The sequence below is a fragment of the Kwoniella mangroviensis genome (assembly GCF_000507465.2).
Source record: "Kwoniella mangroviensis CBS 8507 chromosome 1 map unlocalized Ctg01, whole genome shotgun sequence".
Classification (NCBI taxonomy): Eukaryota; Fungi; Basidiomycota; class Tremellomycetes; order Tremellales; family Cryptococcaceae; genus Kwoniella; species Kwoniella mangrovensis.
The window spans coordinates 3,010,687-3,035,133 of record NW_027062533.1 but is presented as its reverse complement, the minus strand read 5'-3'; the positions used below and the strand labels follow the sequence as shown (position 1 = coordinate 3,035,133).

The 24,447-nt window shown below is 44.9% G+C and overlaps 8 protein-coding genes across 8 annotated transcripts; 4 read left to right on the top strand and 4 right to left on the bottom strand.

Moving 5' to 3' along the window:
- Window positions 1–527: 527 nt before the first annotated feature.
- I203_101132 (uncharacterized protein) lies at window positions 528–2,250 on the bottom strand (the record flags this gene model as incomplete). Its single annotated transcript, XM_019146086.1, has 6 exons — window positions 528–599; window positions 671–878; window positions 951–1,495; window positions 1,571–1,701; window positions 1,774–2,090; window positions 2,183–2,250. 6 exons carry the CDS (start codon window positions 2,248–2,250, stop codon window positions 528–530), a joined length of 1,341 nt encoding a protein of 446 aa, XP_019004645.1.
- Window positions 2,251–2,695: 445 nt separating this feature from the next.
- Window positions 2,696–5,877, top strand: I203_101131 (translation initiation factor IF-2; the record flags this gene model as incomplete). Its single annotated transcript, XM_019146085.1, has 6 exons — window positions 2,696–2,942; window positions 3,008–3,893; window positions 3,961–4,005; window positions 4,057–4,659; window positions 4,748–5,316; window positions 5,411–5,877. The coding sequence occupies 6 exons, from the start codon at window positions 2,696–2,698 to the stop codon at window positions 5,875–5,877; spliced, it is 2,817 nt and encodes a 938-aa protein (XP_019004644.1).
- Window positions 5,878–6,268: 391 nt separating this feature from the next.
- On the bottom strand, window positions 6,269–7,836 carry I203_101130 (uncharacterized protein; the record flags this gene model as incomplete). The annotated part of the gene is made up of 3 exons (XM_019146084.1): window positions 6,269–6,658; window positions 6,739–6,814; window positions 6,890–7,836. The coding sequence occupies 3 exons, from the start codon at window positions 7,834–7,836 to the stop codon at window positions 6,269–6,271; spliced, it is 1,413 nt and encodes a 470-aa protein (XP_019004643.1).
- A 430-nt stretch (window positions 7,837–8,266) lies between these two features.
- I203_101129 (uncharacterized protein) lies at window positions 8,267–9,271 on the top strand (the record flags this gene model as incomplete). Its single annotated transcript, XM_065516817.1, has 5 exons — window positions 8,267–8,297; window positions 8,375–8,552; window positions 8,658–8,809; window positions 8,868–9,040; window positions 9,116–9,271. The coding sequence occupies 5 exons, from the start codon at window positions 8,267–8,269 to the stop codon at window positions 9,269–9,271; spliced, it is 690 nt and encodes a 229-aa protein (XP_065373635.1).
- Window positions 9,272–10,072: 801 nt separating this feature from the next.
- I203_101128 (uncharacterized protein) lies at window positions 10,073–11,748 on the top strand (the record flags this gene model as incomplete). Its single annotated transcript, XM_019146082.1, has 2 exons — window positions 10,073–11,060; window positions 11,195–11,748. 2 exons carry the CDS (start codon window positions 10,073–10,075, stop codon window positions 11,746–11,748), a joined length of 1,542 nt encoding a protein of 513 aa, XP_019004641.1.
- A 1,505-nt stretch (window positions 11,749–13,253) lies between these two features.
- On the top strand, window positions 13,254–16,794 carry I203_101127 (uncharacterized protein; the record flags this gene model as incomplete). The annotated part of the gene is made up of 7 exons (XM_065516816.1): window positions 13,254–14,253; window positions 14,359–14,754; window positions 14,824–14,887; window positions 14,951–15,966; window positions 16,036–16,093; window positions 16,151–16,661; window positions 16,726–16,794. The coding sequence occupies 7 exons, from the start codon at window positions 13,254–13,256 to the stop codon at window positions 16,792–16,794; spliced, it is 3,114 nt and encodes a 1,037-aa protein (XP_065373634.1).
- Window positions 16,795–17,468: 674 nt separating this feature from the next.
- Window positions 17,469–20,953, bottom strand: I203_101126 (uncharacterized protein; the record flags this gene model as incomplete). The annotated part of the gene is made up of 7 exons (XM_019146080.1): window positions 17,469–18,189; window positions 18,252–18,380; window positions 18,467–18,909; window positions 18,969–19,132; window positions 19,202–19,292; window positions 19,353–19,434; window positions 19,500–20,953. The coding sequence occupies 7 exons, from the start codon at window positions 20,951–20,953 to the stop codon at window positions 17,469–17,471; spliced, it is 3,084 nt and encodes a 1,027-aa protein (XP_019004639.1).
- An 819-nt stretch (window positions 20,954–21,772) lies between these two features.
- Window positions 21,773–24,222, bottom strand: I203_101125 (uncharacterized protein; the record flags this gene model as incomplete). Its single annotated transcript, XM_019146079.1, has 5 exons — window positions 21,773–22,487; window positions 22,585–22,988; window positions 23,047–23,078; window positions 23,138–23,214; window positions 23,294–24,222. The coding sequence occupies 5 exons, from the start codon at window positions 24,220–24,222 to the stop codon at window positions 21,773–21,775; spliced, it is 2,157 nt and encodes a 718-aa protein (XP_019004638.1).
- Window positions 24,223–24,447: the final 225 nt, after the last annotated feature.

Below are 24,447 nucleotides of genomic sequence, written 5' to 3'. Positions count from 1 at the left end.
TTATCTCTGATACATGCGCATTCGATGGAAACCAAGTAGACTACCCCGCGTCCGAGATGAGCGGGAAGGAAAGCTCCCTGAGCTCTGTATTACTGCAGTTTATGCATCAAATCATTTTAGCTCCGTTACGAATCATCGCAGCTCGGTTGCTATTTCCACTCCACTGCGCCGCATCACCAATTCGCTCGCCGAAGTTCTGTTATGAGATACCTCCGTCATCCAAGATCAGGGCAGCCTAACAAATTATTTACCGGCCGACGACAAGCCTTCTATCTAAGACGGATGTGCCACAAATAATCAAGCGAGATCCGTCCGTGAGCCTGCTCAGGTCAAAATATACATGCAAGTCAGATAAAGAAACAGTACTTAAAACTACTTTCTAGAAGAAACGATGCTATCACAATTCATGTGTTGTGTGAGGGGTATCTGCTAACACTACCGATTGCTCCGTTAAATGGTCTTGTTGATTCTTCTTCCTTCTATCTCATTTCCGCCCTCAGATGTTTTCGCCTTTCCTATACTCAACTTTATTTGGCAGAAGCGAAACCGACAGCGTTTCGACCGAGGTCGTAGACGGTGTAGTATTTTCGGAGGAAGACCTATATCATGCATAACCCATTAGCAATCCTTCGATTATGTAGTGAGAAAAAGGTTGTATTGTATCACTCACATCACCAACGATCCAGAGAGGACCCATAGGAGCGGGGATATCCATACCGGTGAAGGATGAGATACAAGTACCCCCTGCATTGAGGACGTAATCTTTACCATCGAGAGTGTATGATTTACCAGCAAAGACGAAAGAGAGTTGAGGGAGGCTGTCGACAGTGTTACAATCAACAGTGTATTGGCCATTCCATGACTTTTGAGCACCAATTCTAGTGGTAAGACAAATGGGTTAGCTACAACCCATCGAGCGGATAAGATCGATCACAAAAAGGATAGCTTACTCTTTGTTGAGTAGCTCAGCAACGTCAGATGGCATGACAATCAAAGAAGTACCAGTATCGATGGCGGCACCGGTGTTTTCAAGGTCAAGTTGTTCTTTACCGAATTTGATAGCTTCCAATTCAGTCTCCCAGTAACCCTTTCTTCTTACGGGTACATACTGGAGTTTACCAGTGAAAGCAGAGTCGTCAATACCACCGAAGATGGCTTCACCTCCATCTTCATCCGAAGAACCCAATCTGAATGAGAAGACGGGTTCGTCAAGTAAACCTTGGTTGAGCATGTTGTAGAATGGAGGAACGATATGGTTGACTGAAATGGTATCGTATCCTAAACCTAAGATACCATCGAATTTACCGAAAGCAAAGGCAAGTCCAGGTTCTTTGGTGGCTTCAGCAAAGTCTTGATGTTTGATAACCAAATCACCGATCGCGACTGTATCTTGAGAAACGAAACCTTCCAAAGAACCCGATCCGTATCGGATAGCGAAGTCTGTACCGTTCTTCTTGTAGGTGGATGAAGCGGAACTGTCATATTTCGAGTGAAGCTATGGGACCAATCGAACCAATATCAGTAATCTGGACGTGACTTAGGTTGAGACAAGAGGGAAAGTGAGACATACGAAACATGCGATAGATGAACAGCTGACTCCGGGAACCCAAAGGTTGGAAGATCCGGTATCAAGGACTACTTTGAAGCTTTGGGGTGGGGTACCGATGGTGATAGGAGCAAAGTATTGAGCGTTCATGTAATCTGGTAAATTATGAATGTTAGGTTGGATAAAGCGCGATGTATTTGTTCAGTTGGATGAAGACCGAGACTTACCGGACAAAGGAACTCCATGACCGCCCTTCAAAGTTCTCTTCTCGTTACCTTCATGGTGGATCATCTGAGCCCAGAACCTCTCTCTGTCCTCATCACTCATCTCATGATGATTGTGATGGTAATGATGTTCGCCCTTGACCTTTCTTCCCGAACCACCCAAGCCCATCAAAGGCTTTTGGCCATTGAAGAATTCCTCGTGTGATAGACCGAGGTGCTTGTGCTTGAGCCACTCAGCCTCTTGTTCTGGTGATGGTCTGACGTGGGATGCATCAGGTAGCAATGAGGTCGAAGTAAGAGGGATCTTCTCAAGCTTCATTCTAAGGTGAAAAGCATTGGTCAGTGTCGGTATCGGTGCGGGGTGGCAACGATGGTGATGACGATGACGCGGCCAAGATGGACCCGGACTTACCGATGGACACCAGCCTCGACTGATGCAGCGGCTGCCAAAGCGGCGCAGAGGATAGCTGCGGATTTCATTGTGATGGCAGCGATAGGGATGTAGATTGGATTGATCGATGCAAGGTGACAGATGGATGATGAAAAGGAAAGTATGAGATGTACAGAGATGTAGATGAGAGGGGTTGATAAAGGCTTGATATGTTGCAGAGTGAGTGAGTGAAGGGGAGGATCATACGAGAGGTGAAGCTACAACCGGTAATAATTGACTCAACCCCGCATGGGGGAATAGCCCTGGATCATCCTTTACTCGTAGCTTGCCCAGCCGGATACGGGTTTGTGGCATTTCATGATGGCATGACGCCAGCAACGTGGCATCCACGCTTCCTCCTGGCTCTATTTGATCCCGCTTTCATCAGTCACACAAAGTGGAGGCAGCATTCCGAGTTTTTCTGATTTCTTACTTTTCCGCACAACTTTCTCGATTTTACATTGCTTTTCGCCCAATCACTTCCATATCGGAAACATGTCTATCGCCTCCGCGCCCTGTAGGTGCTGCAGACCACTGCTATATCGACTGTCCTCGGGTGGCAGTACAAGGCAAATCGCGTCGACTGCGTGGATATCGGCAGAACAATCCGAGGGAGGATTTAAGCTTCCTGCGCGGGATTGGTCGGTGAAGCCTTCTCAGCAGAGTAGGAATGATGCTGGACCAAAGAAGAATCAAGGTCAGAACCAACGGCGGAACAACAGGGGACCAAAGGAAAGTAGAGGTAAGTGGATTTTCTTTTGGCACTCGTCGTTGGACGGAACGGTTTAGCTGATTCGCTGGAAATAGAATCGAATACCGGTGGACCCAGTAATCGTCGATCCCCATCTTCTGCCAAAGGTCAAGGTCAAGGTCAGCGCGAAGGATTCTCAAAATGGGGAGTAGCAAGGGAAGGACCTAGAAATGGAGGTGGTGATCTTAATCTTGCCTCTGGGTTCGGTCTGAAATCTGCAAAAGGAAAGGATCAAAATGGGAATAGTAGCGGTAGTGGAATTGGAGATATAATCGACAAGACGCGGAAGTCGGATCGTACACAGCGGGTGGCAACTGCTTTCTCATCTAGGAGTAATAGAGGTTCTTCGGCCTTTGGTGATTTGTTAGGTTCAGGGGGACAATCGAAAGAGAAGCAACAACAGCCGCAGTCCCCGCAAAATAGTGAAGATCAATCATCTAGCTCGGCCACCCCTGAAGAGCCCGTGTTATTGGGCGAAGAAGGTGAAGGAGAAGATGTATTTGGAAGACGACATAGTAATAATCACCATAGGAAGAATAGGAGGGATTCAGGTGGATCATTATTGTCTAGATTAAGTGAAGAGGAAGAAGCGTCTTTACCTTCTAGACCACATCATAATCCCAAACGATCCCATTCCCCTTCACAACCCAACACCATCTCAGCACAGAGTCAATCAATGAGAAAACCGAAAAGTCCCAAACCCAAAGTAATAGAAGAGGAGAAACAAGTTTATATCCCTCGTACGATCAGTGTAGCCAACCTAGCCAAGATCTTCGGGGTGAAATTGTTCAACCTGCAAACTAGGATGTCAAGGTTAGATATGACGGAGGATCAACGTAGATCGGACTACCTGTTGAATGCGGAACAAGCTTGTGATATAGCTATCGAATATGGATTTGATCCGGTAGTGGACGATGAAGCTAGTTTTGATGTCTATCCAGAGTACGTTAGATGATCCCCCTCTTTCCATACCCACTATGGTATAGCTGATGGTCATGATGGTTCGTAGTCCTGACACTGCAGATGGGAAAATACACCCTCTCAGACCGCCTGTGTAAGTCATCTTTTACGCTTCTCCTGTTATCCGGTACTGATAGAGTTGCAGAGTTACTATAATGGGTCACGTAGATCACGGTAAAACCACGCTCCTAGATTCCCTTCGACATACATCCGTAGCTGCAGGTGAAGCAGGTGGAATCACTCAGCATATCGGTGCCTTCTCCGTCCCACTTTCATCCCTCCTTCCTTCAGGGAACATCACCAATTCGTCATCTCCATCAACTATCACTTTCCTCGATACGCCAGGACACGCAGCATTCACAGCCATGCGAGCTAGGGGAGCATCCGTGACTGATATAGTAGTATTGGTCGTAGCTGCCGACGACGGTGTTATGCCCCAGACGAAAGAAGTATTGGAATTGGTGAAAAGTGAAGGTGATAAAGTTGGATTGGTGGTGGCGATCAACAAATGTGATAAACCAGGCGTGGACTTTGATAAAGTGAAATCAGCATTGGGAGCAGAAGGTATTCACCTTGAGGAAGATGGTGGTGATGTACCGTCAGTCAAGGTTTCAGGTTTGGCTAAGATTGGTCTGGACGACCTGGTAGAGACTTTATCGACCCTTGCGGAAATTAGGGATCTGAGAGCTAGGAGGGAAGGTAAAGCCGAGGGATACGTCCTGGAGTCAAGGGTAGATCGAGGTAGAGGGTAAGTCAATGTCGTCTTTATGTGCCAACACAAATATATCCAGAAAAAGCTGCACTGTAATAATAAGAGAATGGACATGGTATTATAGAAACGTCGCTACTGTTTTAGTCACTCGAGGAATCTTAAAGACGGGATCATCGATCGTAGCTGGACAAACATGGTGTAGGGTTCGTCAGATGCAGGACGACAAAGGAAAACCCATCAAGGAGGCTTTACCGAGTACACCAGTATCCATAACAGGATGGAAAGATTTACCTTCAGCGGGAGATGAATTGCTAGAAGCTATAAAGGGAGAAGACGAAGCTAAGAAAGCTATCAATAATCGAAAACGTGATGAAGAACGTAAGAGGTTGATGGCGGATGTTGAACAGATAAATCTGAAAAGGAAAGAGGAGAGAATGAGATTGGAAGCTGAAGCTGCAGCTTTAGAAGCATTAGAATCAGGTGAAGCCCCAACCGGCCAAGACCAGGTGAAGCCCAAAGAAGAGGAAAAGAAGTTTTTGAGATTGGTCATTAAAGCTGATGTCAGTGGGACTGTTGAGGCTGTCGTGGGATCATTGGAACATATAGGTAATAAGGAGGCTGGTGTGAAGGTCGTTCATACGGGCGTAGGAGAGGTGTCTGAATCTGATATCACCTTGGCAGAAGCTTCGGACGGTAAGTTCTATCATCCTACATAACTCAGATGGAAAGGATACTAGAGAATTAAGAGCTAATGATTCATATGATGGTATGATTTTGTATTGTGCAGCCACGATAGTAGGATTCAACGTCCCTGCATCACGTTCCATTCAAACAAGTGCTAAATCCCTTCAAGTCCCCTTACATCTCGAATCAGTTATATACCGTCTGATCGATACGGTCCGATCAAAAGTTGCAGGATTACTACCTCCCAAAATTGAATATTCAGTTAAAGGAGAAGCTACTGTTCAACAGATATTTGAAATTAACATTAAACGTAAACAGACTATCAAGATTGCTGGATGTAGAGTGAATAACGGAATTATAAATCGATTAGAAGGTATAAGAGTATTGAGGGGACCGAATAGGGATGTAGTATATGAAGGAAAGATTGAGACGTTGAAACATCTGAAAAAGGAAGTCGGAGAAGTGAGAAAGGGGATGGAATGTGGGATTCAACTCGAGGAGTTTGATGAAATTAGGGAAGGTGATGAGATTGTTGGATTTACGAAAGTTGAAGTACCGAGGGAATTGTAAGGATCTAGTTTAGCATATTACCTTTTGCATGCATCACAGCACACTATCGCATCTCATTATGTATAAATGATTATTTCCTTCACGGAAGTAGTTTGTTGTTGGAGCAAAGTATGGTGAGTACAGACATGATGCATTATGCGATAATTATAGGAAATGTACAATGACAATGATTGAAAGCCTTTAAAACAGATGATGATGGGATATATGATATGGTATGATATAGAAATATATTGTAATTCCGAAGGACAAAATCCAGATAAAATGTTTAAAAAAATTGGTAGTACATTTACTCGAAAGAATCTCCAAAGAAGAAAATAAAATCGAATGATTGTCCAGATGAAATGCAAATGTCCTTGATATATCGTCTTCTCCTATCCCATGCTGAATCAACCTACATACCCCCTTTAAACTTCCTGACTCCGAAATCCTTCATGAGCGGTTCAAGCCATTCCGACCTAACCACCAGTTTCTCCGCAAACTTCCCCTGATGTCTTGTATACCTCTTCATAGCGCTCGTGGAAGGGTATAACAAACCCTGGTAAGCACCAACATAAGCTGGAGGACAGTACTTTCTAGCTTCTAGATAATCTACCAAGTTGACATGCGCATGATCTTTAAGTAATTTACGAGCTTGGGTGAGACTCTCGGGTAAGGGATGTTTGACGGGACGGAATGGCTGGGGTGGTTCGGGGGTGGTCTCCCTTGGTCGTGGTGGAGTTGGCACGCATACTACTGTTGGAAGGTCGGGTAATTCGTCGCCTTGAAGAGTCACTAGACCAAGCTATGGAATGATGGGCGTCAGGATGACTCATGCTTAACTACAATGACACCACTGCTGTATCGAAGGTGAATCAAACTCACTTCGATACATAAGGATTGCCATAATCGTAATTTGTTGGCTTTGATAGTCATGAAATTTCTAGGATCGGATAGGAAACTGCAACGGCACAGAACAATATATTCAGTAAATTACCATGGGTATTGTGATCAAGCGAACTGAGGTATAACTTACCTATCGATGGACGAAGCAGCATCTTCCGCACTCATCACATCTCTCCTCCCCTTAAACCTCTTACTGGACGGTGTACCCAATTCACTCTCCAAAGCTGATAATCCATCTACTTCATCTACTTCCTCTTCTGGTTCTGGTAATCGACTGACCGTGACTTTGATGGGTGTTCCAGATACACTCGTCCTAGCTGATGAAGTAGGCGAAGCAGTATCGTCATCCGCTATACTATCCAACTCCAACGTTGCGTCCAATTCGTCATCCACTTCAGAAGCTTCTTTGGCCAATCCACGATTCTCTAATCTACGTCTAACTCTCTTTCCTCCTCTGCGGGTCTTTCGGCGGATTGGACCTATCTCATCATTCTCTTTATCGTCATCGTTGTTGTCGTTGTTTTCGCTAAGATCTTTTTCGAACTCGGTATTTGGCAGTGGGCAAGGTGTGGATAATCCAGCTATCGGCGTCTGCTGATGACCATCCGTATAAAATCCTGTACCGATTTTAGACTTTGGTGTTCGAGGAGGAGGAACTTCAAGCGGTGACTGCAATGATGGCAGGTTTTCTCTCGTTGAGACTGATCCAAATACTCTAGTAGACGGTATTCCCAATGCTGCTCTTTCCCTCTCCCCAGCTATCAACTTCTTCTTCCTCTCTCTTCTTTTTGCTGATGATGATTTCTTCGAGAGAGCTGTTGATTCGCTCACACTGAGACTGTCTGTAGATGACGAAGCTTCAATGGAAACGGAGGATGGTGAAGGCGAGACCGAGATACCAAAGACATGCTCATACTCCTGTTCGTCTATAGATGTACGTCGAGCACTGTCGAAGTTCGCTCGAGTGGGAGATATTGACGAGGAACTTCTTCGTGAAGGCTCTCCTGACGAGATGGATAAGACTTCAAGGGATGAGAGGAGAGAGTATTCGGATGAAGGAGATTTGGGTACGGACATGGTGTCGTGACAATGGTGACTTTATACAATTTTGGACGCTGTGTTTCTGTTACAATCTGAGTGAGTCAGTTCAATACGATACGAAGCTCAGACTTTCCAAAGTGAATGCGAACTTGAAGAACAGAAAGATCATCGGAGAGATGTACGGTGCATAGCAATAGTCTAGCTGGATCAAGGAATGTTTTGATATTGCATGTTAATGTTCTGTCGGATGGTATTTTGTGGTATGGCATGTGTCTTGGGTGACGATTCCAGCCACCCTCCACATCCCACATTCCATCGCTCGGTTAAACGGATAAACGATGATCACCGTTCAATCCATCTATCACTCAACAAAGATCTACAGTAATTACTCTGTACACAGAACCACGAACTCACGAGTTCAGATACTTATATAAGGCAGTTACAGGATAGGATAGTGCCGGATGACATGAAATACCCCTCGATAATAACTCAACAAGGTGCGCTTCTAAGATCTTCTATCCTTCCCGCTTGGACCACTATGACTTGGCTCCATCTGATATCCTTCTATGCGCAGGCGCAGCAGAGCGTAACACCCAACCTATCATCGACGAGCTCGCCAAGCTCATCAACCCAAGTACCAAGAGTCAGATATTGGAGTTAGGCTCAGGATCGTATGTCCACCTCGAGGCATTCGCGAGAAGATGGAATAATGTTCAGTGGTGGGGTACAGTGAGGGATGAAGCTGAGCACGGGTAAGTGATTCACGATACCTCGCTATGCATTCATACATCGTACTGCACTTCGTATCTATCCAACAGTCAACGACAGTATCTAACTTCTTCGATTGCTCAAGCTAGATCGGCATCATCAAGATTATCTGAAAATGACATCCTCTTATCTAATTTGAATGGACCTAGAGTATTGGACATAGAGATTGAAGATGATTGGAAAGCTCTAGAAACAGCTGTATTTTATGGAACAGCAGGTCCGTTCGCGGGATTTGTAATGAGTGGGTATTTGATTCTTTCATCCAGTGAGTACAAGCTAACGATGAACTCTCTTGCTAGTCAACCTCATTCACTGTTGTCCCCTTGACGCACCTGAAAACATATTCAGACATCTATCACCGGTCAACCCCTCTATCGATACTAAACTTATAGATACGAAGAATGGCTGGATAGCAGCTTATGGACCGTGGTTGAATGATGATGGGAGTTATAAATCTGATTCCGATGAGAAGGTAAGTAGTGTACGATTTCTTGCATGTCCCATCCCAAATCTCATAGGAACATGTTCCAGGCTGACATCTGACCAGTTCGATAAAGAGTATATCAAATCGAAATCACCACTTTTAGGCCTGAGATCGATAAAGTCTATATCTGATATAGCCTCGAAATGGGGTTTTGTCGAGGAGAGCAGAAGGGATTTACCGAAAGGCAATGTATTTGTCGTCTGGCGTGTCAAACCATGAGTGGAGTGATACTCGTAGGGTCACTATTGCATTGGATCGACTAGCCCCTTTGTCATAACATCGTGAAACTGTTATGCATTGCATCTGTCCAGACTACGGGATCCTTTTCGTGATGGTTTTGTGTTCATGGTTCTGAGTCTGCGGTCTGTGCCACATGGACATGGGATGTATGACTAGTACTGTGGTTTGAATTCAGGGTAAAGGGTAAATTAGTTAGATCATCATCCACTCAATGCACGTTTATACCATCCCACCATTCATACATCACACCCTCTTCATTCATGGTACATTGCACATCCACTTGTCAGTCACCTCTGAGCCTCATCTGGACACCACCGACAGGAGCCTACATCGCAGTGACCTTGTTTATACATCACTGCTCGATCCGGCATCGTTCACCTGTCAGCTACTCATTAACCGGAACCTAGAGTCACCTTCCTTTCCCTCTGCCTTTCATTCCTTTATCAACAACCAGCATTTACCTTTACCACCAGAATCTAAAAACGTGCTTAGAATCGATCATCACTTGACGGACATTACCACTACAATACTTTGCGTCATCAGAAAGCTTCACACCGCAAGCGAAGAAGACGTTGCAACCTATATCTTACAAAGGATCAATCTCACCGACTAGAGGCTAGATCTCCGCTATAATATATTGGAGGAAAATCACCTCAATCATTTTGATTTGGTTTTCCGGGAAGGTAAACAAAGAATGGACCAAGCTTATCCATCACAGCAACGCACAATTATCAAAGTATCATAAAGCACAATCGTTATCATCCTTATAATCCAATCAAGATGAACGGATCAACCGAGATCGAAGCCGGACCAAGCAGGTCGACATCACATCCTCACAGTCACACCCATCTATCTTCTTCATCATCTGGTCGACGACTGAGTAATTCAACCCCACACCATACAACAAGCACATCAACATCACAATCACGAAGCTCTTCTCACTCTCATCGTAGACATTCTTCCTCTATCCCGAACGGATCTACTTCCACATCCACATCCACCTCTACCATACCATATTCCTCAACGGATTCCAACGAACCACCTAGAAAAGCCAGACCTCATCATCTGGACATAGGCAATTACCCCACTCAACAATTACTGCGCTTATTAGCTGGACTATTACAGCATATAGCCACGTCAAACGACGCTTTGCGGTCGGATACAGATACCGATACAGATCATCAGGATCGGGAGCATGAGGACGAGGAAGGTGGAACGGAAACATTAAAAGAGGAGAACACTCATGATCAGAATCATCATCCTTCAAGCTCAAGATCAAAATCGAGATCACGATCACATTCTCGTACATCATCTACACAACCCTCTTATCAATCTTCTTCTCCTACTACAGCGTTATTCGATAATAACCCCGTCCCGCTTCCTTCAACCGACCAGGATACCAGTACGAGCACGAATGCGGAAGACGATCAAAGTGAATTCCCATTATTCACAGCTTCCAAATCATCCTTATCCCACCCTTCTTCATTATTAGCTTTCCACGCTCGTCACATTCCATCGATATCCATCGAAGCGTATCTACTGCGAATACTGAAATATTGTCCTACGACCAACGAGGTGTTTTTAGGTCTGTTGGTATATTTCGATAGGATGACTAGACTCGGTACACCCCAGGGAGTAGGTGGATCCAACGTTTTGTATAATCACACCAACGGAAAGGGGGAGAAGAAAAAGAATTTCGCCATTGATAGTTATAATGTACATCGGTTGGTTATTGCTGGTGTGACAGTGGCTAGTAAATTCTTTTCTGGTGAGTGGACTGCCTATCATCATCTTTATCATCATTGAATACCCATGGACCGAATGTCAACGGAATCCCGTAAAGCGTAAAACTATCATCAATGCTTTGTATCGATCAATAGCTGATCATCTCAAATCCCCCAGATGTATTTTACACCAACTCGCGATACGCCAAAGTCGGTGGTCTACCACCTACCGAATTAAATTCCCTCGAATTGCAGTTCTTGCTGTTGAACGATTTCAGATTGAGCATCTCGTTGGAAGAGATGCAGAAATATGGTGATAGGCTATTGGCATATGCGATGGAACAGGAAGAGGAGCCGGAAGAGAAAGACAAGCTGGGAGTGCGAATGGATAGGAGTAGTGTTGATCAGGATACAAATCAACAGCAGGATAAAGATAGTAGTGTTGAGATAGTGAATGGTCCCTCGTCTTCATCGGAATCTCACGAGAGTCCAGATACGAATAGGGATTCTTCGAAGAAACCATCAGAGTCCAGTGAGAAAGAGAAAGAAAAGGATGTGAGATTCAGTACGAACACGATTGTCGATGGAAATACGTCGACCTCGACACAACCTCAACCTCAACCTCCACCTCCGGTCAGTGCAGGTCCAAACACGAGTACAGGGAGCGGTATAAAAGATTGGGTGAGAGGTGAAGAAGTGATGGGTAGGATGGCGAGCCCGATGAGAGATTAGGAGGTTGAGGTTATCTGTTGTTGATGGAAGTAGTGATATCTTATGTTGCATTTTATTCGTGCTCTTCCTGTTCTGGCAACTAGACTTGTAGCCAATACAAGTGATATGCGAGCCGCTGGTCATTCTTCCTGCGTATGATGGCCATCGATTCTCAAGACGTTTATAGTGCCATCATCTCATCTTCATGATTGCTGCAAACATGATAGATAGATTGCTGCATATCGTATGTCACACACATATATATAGATATGACAGAACAGACTATCGTACCTTGGCATCCGCATTTCAGTCGGAATAAATCAGAAACGAGCTGAGAACGATAACGACCTGTATGTCCGTGCGTCCCACACATGTGCCACGTCGCTATAGTATCCCACGTTGATCCTATGCATCTTCACTCGTTCAGACGACGATGACCTAGCATGCATCCATCTATAATCTGTTCTGGAATCGAAGATGAGACGACCCAAAAAAAAAAAGCCACCATGCAAAATATCCAGTGCGGTAACGATTTCAGGAACAACCTACGAACCGAGTTGAGAGAACAATAAGAACCCACATCAACTTTACAGATCAACATTGTTTTCTCTCCTTTTTGTTCTTTCCTTCCTTCCCTTGAAATCCAATGATGATCCGATGTTCCCTCCTCTTGCTCCCTCTCGATGCCTCGGAAAGATACTAAGAACAAAAAGATCTTCGTTGTCGGGTTTCACCATTACCTTAAGCGTTGGAACAGATGATAGGGGCTTATTCTTCTTCCTCTAGGCATACCTATAATGGGTACCTGAGTGGGATGTCCTCTTTGTATGATGTCTACACAAAACAGACAGGAGATGGAGGAGATACTTACGGTACCATGTATTATGCTGGGTTGAGAGATTCGAATTGAATATATAAGAACTGACTGACTAACTATTCACTTCTCCTCATCCAAATCTCCCATCCTCATATATGAAAGACATGATATAGATCCATAGAATATCACTCCTATATCTAGCTCTCAAGAATAGCTTATATATCTAGTATCTACCTAGTCCCCCCACTCTCCCACCTCTTACCTCCTACCTCGTGTACATCACATCATCTCATCACCTACGAACAACCCACACAAAAACAAACACCGACACACACACGATACATCAAATCACCATCACCCTCTGATCTCACCCCTCGTTCATCATCATAGACTGTACTGATCACATACTCGAAAAAGATCAACCTCAACCTCGTGGATTAGTCGTTTTTACCAGCACTCGCAAGACAATCAATCGACGTTTTTGCTTCTCGTTCTTAGTCAGGTTGATTGGACTTGCACTCGTTCCCATCGCATATGATACAAAAGAGGAAGTCAAAGTGTGAGTCGGGCTCTCTATCTGTTCCTTCTCTCCACCCTCCTCCTTCTTTCTTATCACTAATCCATATATAGTCCTCTAATGCTGACTTTCTACCATACTGTTGTTTTATTTCTTTTTACCTATAGTCTGTGATCATAAACCAGAATCAACATGTCATCCCACTCTACCACTTCCACACCTTCCTCTCCCCCTCGTACGCCTCTCCCTTCTTCACCAAACTTCAAATTCACCTTACCTACTCCACCTTCATTCTCCGCACATCGATCCAGCTCCCACTCGAGAAACACCTCATCTACCAATCTCGCCGACTTACCCCACCAGCACGATGATACCAGTCGACATTCCAAGCGGATGAGTATATCTTCTATCCATGATCCCATCGTGGACAATAGCGAAAAGAAAGATAGGAGAGTATCATTTTCGATCGAAACTAATAAACCTATCTCGAGACCTTCTACTACCACTAGTACTGCTCCACCATCAGGTGGAATGAAATCACCAATCTACAGAATACCTCAACGTCAAAAGTCTCATCAACATAAAGAAGGGGAAGAGATATTGAACAGTCCTGAAATACCACTTACTCCACCTCCGACGAAACGTAGACCAATCTCTTTCCAAGGTGTGTCACCTGGATCGACTAGGTTTTCGAATATGGCTGCATTGAAAGGAATCTCGATCGATCAATCTCTCTCATCTCCCAAAGGAGCTTTCTCGAGGTCCATCTGGTCAGCGGGGATCTTACCTTCCTCTTCATCTAAATCAGGTTGGATATCCTCCGCAGGTTCAGCAGGACCAGCCGGTGCTAAATCGATTTCTTCAACTCTGAAATCACCTTTACCCATTACTACTAGTACCGTTGCTACTGGCGAGCCTCTCAAAAGCCCGAGCGGATCGGGGAAGAAGGGAACAGCGAGTGAGATCGCCAAAGCGAGAGGATTGAGTATAGCGATCATAAAAGAGAATGGAAAAGGGGTTTTACCGATCACTCCTGGTTTGATGACTGCTTCATCAGCTGGCGGATTGAAGAGTCCAATCGTAACAGTGGGAGGATTGAAAAGTCCTGATATAAAGATTATAAAACATATCAATGCTATTGGTGATGTTGAAAACGGGTTAAGCTCAGCAGGAAGTATCGGTAAGAAAGAGAGTGAGTCAAGTTTTCTTCTATTCTGATACAAAGTCAATTTCTCTACAATCATACATAAAAGGAAAAGGGAAGATTAGACTGACCATGCGTTGTTCTTTAAAACAGTCATCTTGTGTAAATTCTATCATACACCTGGATTAACCTGTACTTCCCGACCATGTCGATTCGTCCACAACCTATCTTCCATCCAAGCTCAACTCGGATCTGCATATCCTCAATCTGCCACAGGTGCGCTAAGTGGATTCAGGATGTTGAGTCCCAATCGACCTGATCCCACTTCGGGAACGTTCGCCCAAGCTCAAATGACACCTTCGACCGCTACTGATTTCCCGAGAAAGACCGTCAAGGTGACCGAAGACGGGGGGATGGATTTGGGCGATGTCATGCCTGGGGAGAAGGTCTTGATCGAAGATGAGAATGGTGAAGAGGTGGTGGGACAGGTATTCTTCATGAGTGGGGGTGGAAAGGGTGCGATGGGTAAGAGCAGAGAGAAGTGGAAGAGTGAGTCACCATCTACCTCGACCATGACCATGACAGATTCAAATTGATGACCGAAATGTATGATATCAGCTGTGCCTTGTAAAGACTTCGCTGAAGGTCATTGTCCGTATGGAGATTACTGCTCTTTCATCCAGTACGTTCAGCTGAAGCAAAATTACCTAGAGAAATGTAAGCTGATTACGATTCAATTCGATAGCGACGAGAAGTTACCCGCCGGCTTGCTCAACGAGGAGTCGAAGACCGAAGAGGACCCTCAACCCGATGAGAAGAGAGCTGAAGTCAACGAAGGGAAACCCGCTCAACAACATCGACTGACTCATCGAAAATCTGCTTCTTTGAGCAGCTCCCTCACAGCTTGGACCAAAGCTCTTCCCAAAGCCATCCTGGTCCCCTCGGTCAAAGTCGATCCTCAAGTACTTCAAAAGACTGAAGGACACTTATCGGCTTTTGCCCCTCCATACCTCAAAGAGCCCATCGCTGTAGACGAGACTGGCGATTTGATTCCCGCCTCTCAGTCTATCGAGGCGATAAAAGCATCAGCCACTACTCCACCTGCTCGAGCTAAAGAACCATTAGCTATACCTATGGAACCCACCATCACCGCTCCAACCAAAATTACGGCTTGGGCTAAAGGTCCTCCACCCAACTTGAGGAAAGTGGCTAGTATCAAGAATCTCTCTTTGACCCCTCATCCTCGTTCTCACGAAAAAAGTAGCGGACTTACACCCACTTCAGCAAATCATCTGATGCCCCCCGTATCCGCTATATCAATGTTCGGTACGGAATCCGATCCAGCAACGCCCTTTGATCCGGTCGTCCAACGAAGGAAATTGCAAGAGTTGGAAGATGCCTTGAATGATCTACCTAAATCAAATTTATTTCAACGATTCGAACACGATCAAGGTCTCTTGCCTCTGCCTATCATGCCTACTTCGCCTTCTCAGGGATATCATCCTGCTCCCGCCGCCGGTGGAAATCAGGGAAATAGTATATTGAATTCTACTACGTACCCCTGGGGAATGCCAATGTCACCTTTACCTGGACATGGCGATCCGACTGTCCCATTGATTCCCGGTGGACTCGGGGTGATTTGGACACCTACCGGATGGGCTGTACAGGATGCAGCTATGAAGAATGCCCTCAGATCGGCTGAGGTTAAAGCTAGATATGGTGAGGATACCAAGAGGAGAACGGCCAAGAACTATTTCAGGAGTAAGTGTGACAAGCATGAATCCAACAGCAGTCTACTTGACGACGCTGATGATGATTTATGATCAATAGCTAAACCATGCAAATTCTTTGCCGAGGGTTATTGTCCACACGGTGATGAATGCACATAGTAAGCTGCGTTGTCATTTCGGAACGGTGACCATCAGCTCACCATTGTCCATCGCAGTATGCACGTCATGGTCCCCTCATCACCTGAACAATCATCTTCTTCAGAAAGTGAATCAGGAGCATCAATTGGCCAAACATTCTCTTCACCTACTTCACCATACGGTACTATTCAACAACCGAAAACCGTACATCCGAAACATCAGACCTTACCATGTAAATTTTACAACTCATCATTGGGATGTAATAATGGCGATCGATGTAATTTCTTACATACCCGTGTTGTACCCGAGAGTGTGATGATGGTTGAAAGACCTAGACCATGGAGGACGAAACCGTGTAGACATTATCAACTGAATCGATGTACACTAGGTGACGCATGTCATTTCGCTCATGTACTTGATCCTGCTTGGGTGAATTCAGGATACCATTCTCAATATCAGACCAGTCATCCACAGCAACAATTGACGGAAGAGAGTTTGGAGAAAACTTTGGAAGAGATGAGGAACGGAAAGAATGAGATGAGGGGAGCAGACGATGATGAAGATGAGGATGAAGATGATGTTGAGATAGTGAGTGATCTGATGTTTACTTCGGAGTATGGAGATCAGTCGCTAATGAGAAATTTAATTGTAGATAACGGCTGTAGGAGATTTGACATTCTCTTCAACAAGTTACAGTCCACCTTCTTCCGTTCGAGTTTGAACGGTTGAAAATACAGTATGGTTTATCGATGACCGTCGTAACCGAGATTCATTTACTGTCTATAAAGTGTAGTTGTTACTGTAGTCTCTTGGATCAATCCCTTCCAATATAATTCTCATCACAGTACGTTTTACTCTGCTAAGATATGCTCGCGAGAGGTGTATAGATGCTTGAATCACCATTCATATATCGCTTTCCTCTTTCATCTTAATTCTTGATTCTTGCTTTCTTCTCATACGTATTTATATAAATAAATATATTCTCACAAGTACTGTATTGAACTCTATGAAAAGTCAATGTGGAATGCATATTACCTTCCTACACGATAGGTTCGAGATCGTCACGGATCGAACCACAATCATAGCCAGAACCATACGCTTGACTGTCAACCTAATGGTAAAACGGTAGACATACATCGAAAATGATGTATTGATAACATATAACTTGCATGATTGCTACATGTTGAACTATAAATCGGTCTAGGCTACACAGACAATATAATTCATGATGCTGTTTTATTGTATAATGCTTTGTTTAGTTTGATATACTCAGTTACTGCACATTGAAAGGTGATATCCTAATGATCCATGCGCTCCATCCCGAACACTCCCTCAATCCCGACAAATCATTCAACCTGAAGATATGTATCTATGATTACTCTCTGAATATCGATCCTAGTACGGTAATCCTCCCTCATGTTTCCTCCTCTTCTCATCCCTCCACCCTTCCGCCCCACCAGATGAAGGAGCTCTCTTCATCCCATTCCCATTCCCAACCCCATTCCCGTTAGCAGGGAAATTACCTTGAGTCATTGATCTTCCAGGTGGTCTAAAGTTATTCCCAGTCAATTTGAACGGTGCAGCTGGTGGTCCACCTCCGCCTCCCCCACCGGAACCACTGAGCTTGAATGGTGCTGTAGGTATACCCATACCTTGTTGAGATGGTGGGCGCTGTTGTCCATACGGACCGTTGGTCTGAGATCTACCGAATGGACCTTGGCCTGGTGGAGGACCATTGAATCCCATTTGAGGTTGCATAGGCATGCCCATACCCATGCCCACACCCATAGGAGGTCCATAAGGGTTCCCATTCTGTTGTTGATAGCCGGCTCCAGTTTGACCATGAACCATCGGAAGAGGACCAGGGGGTGGATATCCTCCTTGCTGATTCTGGCCTGGTGGGCCGAAATTGTTGAATCCCTGCTGACCAGGCTGATACCCTTGCTGAGGTCTAGGTCCGGGAGGTGGACCACCGTATGAAGGAGGCGGACGAGATTGAAAGGGAATTTGCTGATGCTGACGAGGTGGTCTGGCAGGCGCTATCGCTTGTGAAGCTACAGGTTCCTGTTTCTGACGAGTGGTCATCTCATGTGATGACTCTACGTTAATCGTTGTCCTATTGGATTTCCAACATTGTCAGCTGTATCCGGTTAATTGCCAATGGCCCAGCTGACTCACTTGTTAGGATCCGCAGGTAGAGGAGCAGTCCAGAACCACGGGTGATCGAGCGCGTCGTAGGCTGTGAGACGTTGTTTGGGATCAAGCTTGAGCAACTTCATCATCAAGTCTGCTCCACCTTGATCCATCCTGTACAAATCAAGTCAAGTCATACGACCAACCAGCATTAGTGACTATTTCCTGTATGGGTTGAAATTCAGAAAAGAGCAACTTACCCCCATTTAGGTGCTGAATCAAACAAGGTAGTATCTACCGGCGTCCTTTCCCATGGATGACCGACAGCCTCGGGGAAACCAGGTAACCTATCCCACCCAGGGAAAGAATCCTGACTGAGTGGACCACATCTTGAAAATATCTGATATAGTTGATCTCGATCTGAATCACCGGCTAATATCGGATGTCGGAAATACATCTCTCCCAATACACACCCCAATGACCAGATATCCACTGCAGGGCCATAATGTGTATCACCCAAGAGCAATTCAGGAGCTCGATACCATCGTGTGACAACCATGTTCGTATATTCGTTAGCCAGATGAGGGGGCATCAAAGCGTCGTGAGTCCATGATCGAGCTAAACCGAAATCGGCAATTTTGATTTGACCATGTTTGTCAACCAGGATGTTGGCGGTTTTGATATCTCGATGGATGAAGTTGTTCTATCCGCATACATCACGATTAGTATGACCACCTTAATAATGAACGAAGAGGGACTCACAAGATGTATATAGTCGATACCCTCCAGTATCTGCCGCATAAGCAGCTTCGCCATCGAATGAGTCATCTTAAAATCCTGATTGGCCAACAAGCCACACAGATCATGATCCATATAAGGGAAGACCATGAAAACTTCCCCTCGATTACTTCGATCTCCAGGTATTTCTACCAATACAATCGGCCTTGTTAGCAAGTCATTCTACCATGAAATTCACCGCTTGACTGTCCACTCACTTCGTTCCACAACCATATTCAAGATAGGTACTACGCTAGGGTGATTGAGACTTTTCAAGATCTTGATTTCTCGCACTGTTGTTACGGACACCTATTATCCATATTCGATCAGCTTGTCGTCCTCATCAGAATAGATACCGAGCTGGCTTACGCCGTCTCTGGGATTATGCGTGATGAGCTTCTTCAACGCTATCACCCTTTTCGTAGCGATTTCTACTCCTTTCGTCACGACACTATCAGAGTTCACGGATATCAGCGATACGATACGGTCATCAAGTGATGTATATCAGTCACTTACCCAAATGTGCCTTCACCCAACTTCGCTCCAAGATCATAAGCCGCTAGCGTCGTAGTCCCTTCGAACGTCTTGCCAAGTTTCTTCAACTCTTCCTCTGCAGTCAGACTTCTGAACCGCTGACTATCGGCATGAGAATCATTCGTGTTGAGTTCCTTCTTGGCTGTAGGAGTAGCCGCTCTCGTAGGTGGGTCTAGAAGATTCCGATTGGGCGCATGGGGTATCGGCTTGGGTGCATATGGATTAGCAGTCTGTTCTGCTTTAGCCACTAGTGGCCGTGATTTGGATGGAGAAGCTGTTGTTTCCGCTTGAAGAGGGACATCTACCGTCGGTGGCTCGGGTGGTGGTGGTGGGGAGTCTGGGGGAGGGGGAGGAGGCGATGCTACTGGAGGGGCGACCCCGTTCTCGTCTACTGGAGGAGGTGGTGAGGGTGGTGGCAGGGAGTTGTTGGTGGGCGGGGTAGGAACAGAAGGAGTGCTTTCTTCATCTGTCGAACGCTGTGTATGAGTAGGTCGGTTTAATATCCGTATTGGTGCAGATCGATCTTTATTTTCTAGATCATTTTCAGCCAGCAGTGTTGTATGCTTTCCAACTTCGGGAAAAACTTCGGGAAGATCTCTGCTTTTGCTGAATACACCATTTCGATGTATATCCTGCTTCGAATATGGGTTGACCAAAGGCGTATCATGTGATCGCTTATGCTGTTCTTCCTTATCCGATCTTCTATACTCAGACTGCGGTGGTGAGTCGCCTCTTCTTCTCGCTGGTGATCTAGTACCCGTACCATCATAATGATCTTCCGACCTGACTGATCTTTCTTTCAATATCGAGTCCCTATGCTTATTGTACTGACCCCAAGCCGAAGTATATTCAGCTTCTTCCCTATCGTGTCTACCATGACCACGTCCCCTACTATACCTATCGTCCGACCTGTACCTATCCCTATCCCTATCTCGATCATCTAACCAATATCTATCTTCTCTTCCTCTATCATACTCATTTCTATACCTATCTTCTCTATCTCGTCGATGTTGCGGCGACGGTGAATATCTTGATCGAGAAGTTGAAGGTGGTATTTCATAATCATCATATACCCTGTCTTTATCTTTTTCCTTCCGCCTTTCCTCTCTATCACTTTCTTTGTGTCTCGGTGATCTTTCCGAAGGTCGAGGTGGTAAACCGTGAGGATTCAGAGATTTACCAGGTGAACGTGATCGAACAGATGATCCTGATGCAGATGTAAAAGTAGAAGTCGTAGCGGATTGCTGAGGAGGGGGAGGAGGTAGTTTGGAGGATGAAGAGGAATCAACATTGAGCTTGGATAATGCATTAACCCATTGTTTAGCTGGTTTGGCAGGACGTATCAGTTTGGGAGGTGGGGCAGTGGAACTGCTAGGTAGGTTGTCTTCTGGTAATTCACCATCTTCAGGTTCGTTCAATCTTGAAGAAGATGGCATAGTGAAATATCACTCCGCGAAGTTGACCGTGGAAATGGAATCTGGACAATGGGAGTTTGATGTGTCCTGTATGATATTTTGACCAAAGCTGTGATCAGGAGACGATAGATATCATTATGGATACTCCTCTCGGAAAATATACACAGCAGTTATCTGGTACGAACCGTTTGTATTCGATGTTTTAGGATGTCCGAATCCGGTTTTCTTTTTCGGCCTCATAGACCATCTATCTAGTGGGATGGCAGTATCGTGTGTTTTGTATCGCTCGTACTCGTACGTTGGGGTATGTCGCAAGAGACAAGGACAAAGATGAGCATATACGAACGCGAAGCAGATCAAGTCACAATGACCGCCCTTTGTAGTGGTTGTGGTCCATCTAATCTTGATCTTTCGGCTATCTTAAACGTGTTACCCATCTAAAGAGGGCATCTCACCTCGGTCTGTGATGGTGAGGGAGTCACCATGAGATTCTTTCATATTCGTGCTGCAGGCCGTTACGACCTCTTTCAAGCACTATCCCACATAGCGTGATATGGTCAGACTGATATTGATCTTGAGTCGTAAGAGAATGGACATATATAAATGCATGAGAAACATGATAACGTTTGACATATTCATCTCAACAACTATTCATTCGAATACAGGATACGACATACTACTCTGAAACAAATATCTTTCGATAAACAATCCCTCTCAACGACATGATATGATATGACATGATACAGATGCAGATACAACATACGACTGAATTATCCCTTCTCTCACACAATCAACATTCAAACGACGAACAATCAACGAATCATCACATCGATCCCAACTCTAAGAGACAATCTTAGCAGCTTCCAGAAAATCTCTCTCGTTCCATTCCCCATCGTAATCCGTACTTTGAGATGAACCAATCATCGGTTTGTCTTCGTCTGTACCTGCACCAGTGCCTGTATCGTACTTTGTGGACGTTTGACTCGAATTTTGACGTTTAGATCTGGCTCTTTCTGTTTTGAGTATGACAGGAGTGGTATCGGGTGAATCTTCAACTTCAATTATACTTTCGTTCTTTATTAATCTCGACTTCGACTTAGACTTGGGTTTAGGTGTCATCAAATCTGCACCATATTCTTCATCCTTGATTTCATCCTTATTCGATCCCCTTTCTCTTTCTTGCACTTGAGCTTTACGAATCCTCTTTAACCTTTTCTTCTTGTCATCTTTCCCAACCATCAATCCATTCATGACGATTCTCGAATCATCATCATCCTCTCTGAATTTCCATGTACCATATCCAACACTTTCCTTTCTTATCTTTTCACTCTCCTCATATCCCCTTAGCTCGCCATCTCGTCCATGACCATGATCATCCATAATCAATAATACCGAAGCTTCCGGTACCAATATATGAGTGAGGAACTCGGTCCAACTCAGTGGATCGATCAACTCGGGATACATCGGGGTATCACTTTTAAGCCATGGGTTATATCCCCATTTCCTCATCGACAGGAAATGCTCAATCAAGATGATTCGTCCCAAATCACCATAACTATCACACATAACAGAAACAGACACGATTGACATCAGCTCATCCCCTCTCTTCCATGGCAGGTGATAGTAAAGTGAAAAATGACAAGCGCACTCACTAGCCAGTTTTGACAGCATCTAGATTCTCAGGTTTAGATTGCCATTTGACACCTGCCCACGTATCCTTCCCAACCTCGTCGATCTGCTTGATGACCGTCCTAAACGCCTGAGACGACAGAGGTTTCTGAGTAATTTCATCGAGCCGTTCTCTTATCCAACCACTTTCCAACCTCTTATCCAAGTTTGTAAAATCGATGGATTCCGGATACCCCGCTCGGATGCCCAGAGGTATAATGGAAGTTTCGGCGTGGTGCAAGGCGCAAAATTCAATGTGCCTCTGCCAGCTGAGTTCCCTTGCCTTGGGATTGGAGTCGGTAGGTTTGGGAACGGATAGGCTGTAGAGTTCTTGTTGTTGACGAAGAAGGTTGGCGGAAGGGTTGGAGGGGAATGGTTCGGAGCAGTACTATGACGAAGACCTCATGATAAGCTAGTTTTCAATTACTCTGAGTGAGTTCACTCACCGGACATAGTTCCGTTTCACTTTTGTATGGTGCTGCAGTAGATAGTCTCAGTTAGCTACGGAAATCCGTGCGAGATCATTGTCGTACTCACCTAGATATATCCTATCTTCCTCACTTAGTTCCTCGTCTTCTTCCGCTACATCTTCGAGCAATTTCGAGAGATCAATTCTAAAATTACACAGATCAGCAGTCTGTATATACCATTGATCCTGAATGATAGAGGTGTCCATGTTGTTTCTTTACTCACTGTTCATCTGTCATATCGGGATCCTCATAATCACCTTTCTTCCTCAATTTACCCAATTGCTTGAAGAAATCCGTCCCGCCGAAACTTTCTCTTTTCTTCTTCTTCTGTTCTTCCTCCAATTCCAATCGTTGACATTCCTCTTTCTCGGACTCGTTTATCTCCCCTTTATCATCGTCATCTCTTCTCTTCTTCTTGTTCTTATGTGTACCAACATGATTTTGATCTTCATCTTCACCAGATCTCTTTTTCTGCCTTGGTTTCGGGGTATTACACATTTCTCCATCAGACGAAGCAGGCACTAATACTTTCTTCTTTCCTTTCGGTGTAGGAGTAGAAGTGATTCTACTCGGTGAAGCAGATCGAGATACAGAAGACCTATAATCGCTATATCCATCATGCATATTCTCAGGAGGTGTACTTCCCAAGGCCATCTCATCTTCTTCGTCTGAATGGACAGTCGGAGTTTGTTCGCGAGGGATAATCCTCGTTCCTCGTTTCGTCCTGGTTTTAGTTACTGTTGTAGACGAAGACGAAGCAGAGGAAGAAGAAATTTCTTTCCGAGTGGATTTCCCATTCCCATTGATCTTATCTTTACCTTTATAGGGAGTTGAAGTGGTGTTATCCTTGGCTATGTCCTTGTCCTTCGAATGTGCATACTCCACTCTATCATGCACCCTATTATACTCTCTCTCATTTTGCTGTAGATTCGCAAAGAACCCCTTGGGATCTTTAGAGTACGAATTTGTCCTTTTCACATTTTTGTCTTCATCTTTCGTCGAAGAAGAAGCTTTAGTTGTAGAGGTTGATGAAGTAGCTTTGACTTTCGAGGGCGTTGATGATGAAGTGGTGGTCTTGCTTTTCGTAGCAGGACGAGGTTTGGGAGCAGCCACTGATATCCTAGAGGGTTTACTGAAGTCTATGCCGAACATGTTTGATGTACTTGATGGGTTTGTCGGGTCGAATCGAACTGATGATCGAGAAGATGATGGATGATGGACGAGGTATCCTTCCATAATATGTTTGTTTGGCTATCGATCGTGAAATGACCTGCTGCTGCTGTTTCACCTGCTTTTCATGAGCCACACCACAGCAAGTCGGTTCTATGTACTTATATATCGAAGTATAGGTCGGTGAAGGTGAATGGGGACATTGCA